Source organism: Dendroctonus ponderosae, unplaced genomic scaffold (assembly GCF_020466585.1).
Source record: "Dendroctonus ponderosae isolate FM_Combo_2020 unplaced genomic scaffold, Dpon_F_20191213v2 Dpon_F_20191213_5, whole genome shotgun sequence".
Lineage (NCBI taxonomy): Eukaryota > Metazoa > Arthropoda > Insecta > Coleoptera > Curculionidae > Dendroctonus > Dendroctonus ponderosae.
The window spans coordinates 11,863,785-11,866,669 of record NW_026018715.1 but is presented as its reverse complement, the minus strand read 5'-3'; the positions used below and the strand labels follow the sequence as shown (position 1 = coordinate 11,866,669).

Here is a 2,885-nt window from a genome sequence, read left to right as displayed (position 1 = left end):
AATGATACAACATCCAGTGATATTATCCGATGATTTATTGGTATTTTTTGTTGTTTTATAAAATCACAAAAACTCTTTGTGATGTTGTGAGTGAGTGGACTCGAGTGGGCAAACCGCCCACTCGAGATGAAAAAAAAACCCTAGGAATAATTTATTGGGCAATACAATGTTTGCCGGGTCAGCTAGTTTATTTATAAAATGCAACTGTAACAATTGTACAGCAAACATTTATTCTTTCTTTACAAATTGATCGATTAATCAATTCATCATCATCATCACACGGTTCAATTCGTCTTAAAACTAATCCACAAAAGCGATATCTTTATAGCCCAGTTTCCTCTCTAATCCAGGCGCGTAAATTGGGTACGCTCGCATATAGACCTGGATATCCGGCAAAGGCGCATCCATTTCCCCAAGAAACCACGCCAGTCAAGTACCCGTCCACTATAAGAGGACCTCCTGAGTCGCCTTGACATGCGTCTTTTCCTCCATCCACAAATCCAGCACACAGCATCCTTTCGGTTATTTGGTACGATCGTGTAGCTAACCATTCGCCTGCAAGTTCATGCAGGTGCAAAAAGCCCCTGAAGAAGCGCCACAGTTCCACTCACGGTAATACTCCTCACAGGAGTCGTTGCTGACAATGGGAACAAAGACCTCTTGTAACTCGTCCATTAGAGAGCCTCCGGAAAACGGGGTGCCCCAACCAGTAACACTGGCAGTGGCGCCTACAAACCCAGTTCTCACTTTGGGGCAAATTAAGCCTCAAACAATCTCACCTGGCAGTGGCGCCCATCCTTCTGGAGGCAGCTGGGCGTAGCCGATGGCATCAGCAACTTCGCTCTGAAGCTGGGCGAGCTTCATTAACCCAATATCGTAGTCCAGGGTGGAACTATTGTACAATGGGTGGCGAATGGCCACAGAGGATGAAACCAGGACTCCTCCTTGAGCCCACAGCTCGCTTCCCAATCGGAATTGGTACCGGTGCGTGCCACTGGAAATTTCCAAATTAACTAAACGTATTTTATGCCCAGGTGGGCACCTACGCGGAAATGCAATGGGCAGCCGTTAGGATCCACTCAGGGGAAATCAGCGATCCTCCACAGCTGTGCCGATGCCAATTTTGGAAAGACACCTGATGCGGATGGCTGGCAATTTCCACCGGCCAGCCGCCCACAATGCGGCCATCAAGCAAAGGAACCAGCGGTTTTGGTTCGAAAATTTCATCAGCGGCCACTGAAAAGAGTTCAAGATTGTTGAGGAAGAGTGTTAAAGTCTAGGACGAAGGTGAGTTGGATGGTTTAAGCATTGAAGTAGCAGAGTGTTTGGGGGTTCAAGATTAGCCATGTCGACCTAAAGACAATGAGGCGACTATTCATAGATGCTGAGTTATTTAACAAGAAACGTATTTTTAAACAATGAAGTCTTGTAGTCAAGAGGTAATTTGGTTCAGCTTCGTTTGAAGGGGCGGTCAGAGCATTTTATTTTGAGATTTTAATTAAGGAAAATAGATATGAAAACTCCAGAATCAAGCACTTACCAGTCAGACATAGCGATCCAGCGACCAGCCCCAACCAGAAAACTAGTTTCAACATTTTGCGACCTTTTAGGCGAAATTTTTGGGCCAAATGAGTGAGTTTGCAACAAAACTGGTAACGTTCATTTTGGCTCCATATCTGATCGATTATACCGGATTTAGTTGGGTTTAATTAGCTGATCGATTAATGGCTTCCTAAGGCGGTCGTCGTTAATTGTTATATTGATGTGTGACAATCGATTTTTTCTACCATCAATCAATAAAAGAAACAATAAAGCTAATAAATAAACCCAGAATGTTCAATAGTAAACTGAGTCTACTGATAAAAGCGATTTGGATCAGTAGTGGTGGGTTTGTTCAAGAGATTTGGACGGAAGACGCGGCAAATTATGGATAAATTTGCTCGAAAGTTTCACAATTTTTCAGTGCGCGATTTGGGGGGTAATATTGGGTTGGTTTGAAGCAAATGGTGGGTAAAAATCGCTAATAATTTTTCAATATAACGGCAGCATTTCGTTCATCGACTCTACATGTCGGTTTCAGAATGTCGCGTCTGAAACCAAGGGGAAAAAGAGTCAGAAGAATAATTAATAGATGACATAAATGAAGAGGAAGCAAAAGTTTGTCTCAATGTTCAGCTTATTCTTTGAAAGAAAGCAGGCCCTTCAGGATATACCCAAGGGCGGATCGAGGGGAGAGGGGTCATGCGGGTCATGACCCCCCCCCCCATTCAATTCTCTATCCAACGAATTCTTTGGCTCGAATGGTTCTTGAGAAACTTCGAAAAAAACAGCGTCATGTTCAAGTGGATTTTGCAACTCAAAGAAAACCACGCAAATCTAAAACTTCTTGAATTCAAGCATTTTCTGAGAAAACTTCCAACATTTTCCCATCCATGGTTCACTTTCTGAAAAGGCCATTTATTTCTGTCTAGACTGATGTACAAATGAGCCTTCTTGCTTATTTTCCCTCCGAGAAATGAACAAAAACGGGACGGAAAACATGAAGTTTTGGCATAATCTTGCACCTAAGTGTCTGATATTAAAATTTCGCTTTCTGGGTCAAAACTACTCGAATTTCCTCACTCTGGTTGTTACGACTGAATAGCCTTTTTAAGTCTCTATCCAACGATGCCAAAACGATTTCTGTGGCTCGAATGGTTCTTGAGAAACTTCGAAAAAAGCAGCGTCACGTTCAAGTGGATTTTACAACTCAAAAAAACCGCGCAAATCTAAAGCTTCTCGAATTCAAGCATTTTTTGAGAAATCTGCCAACATTTCCCCATCCATGGTTCACTTTCTAAAAAGGCCATTTATTTCTGTCTAGAATGATGTACAAATGAGCGTTC

At 42.6% G+C, this 2,885-nt stretch overlaps 2 protein-coding genes across 2 annotated transcripts in view; one reads left to right on the top strand and one right to left on the bottom strand.

Moving 5' to 3' along the window:
• Nucleotides 1–150, top strand: part of LOC109545570 (trypsin-1) — a 3,561-nt gene extending 3,411 nt beyond the window's left edge. Inside the window, exon 6 of the mRNA XM_019916340.2 lies at nt 145–150. Coding sequence (XP_019771899.2) covers nt 145–150 — 6 coding nt within the window. The remainder of the gene's footprint in view (nt 1–144) is intronic.
• On the bottom strand, nt 148–1,744 carry LOC109545571 (trypsin-2). Its single transcript, XM_019916342.2, has 5 exons — nt 1,541–1,744; nt 1,047–1,236; nt 780–994; nt 612–728; nt 148–555 (listed from the first exon to the last, which is right to left on the bottom strand). The coding sequence occupies exons 1-5, from the start codon at nt 1,593–1,595 to the stop codon at nt 323–325; spliced, it is 810 nt and encodes a 269-aa protein (XP_019771901.2). The 5' UTR covers nt 1,596–1,744; the 3' UTR covers nt 148–322.
• Between the last annotated feature and the right edge of the window lie 1,141 nt (nt 1,745–2,885).

Bases quoted from the DNA above. Each gene is read 5' to 3' on its own strand.
- LOC109545571 (XM_019916342.2), bottom strand. From the start codon at position 1,595: ATGTTGAAACTAGTTTTCTGGTTGGGGCTGGTCGCTGGATCGCTATGT. The intron at 995-1,046 runs GTAGGTGCCCAC...GGAAATTTCCAG, and splicing joins GCTGCCCATTGCATTTCCGC to TGGCACGCACCGGTACCAAT. The intron at 556-611 runs GTGAGTGGAACT...ATGAACTTGCAG, and splicing joins CTCCTGTGAGGAGTATTACC to GCGAATGGTTAGCTACACGA.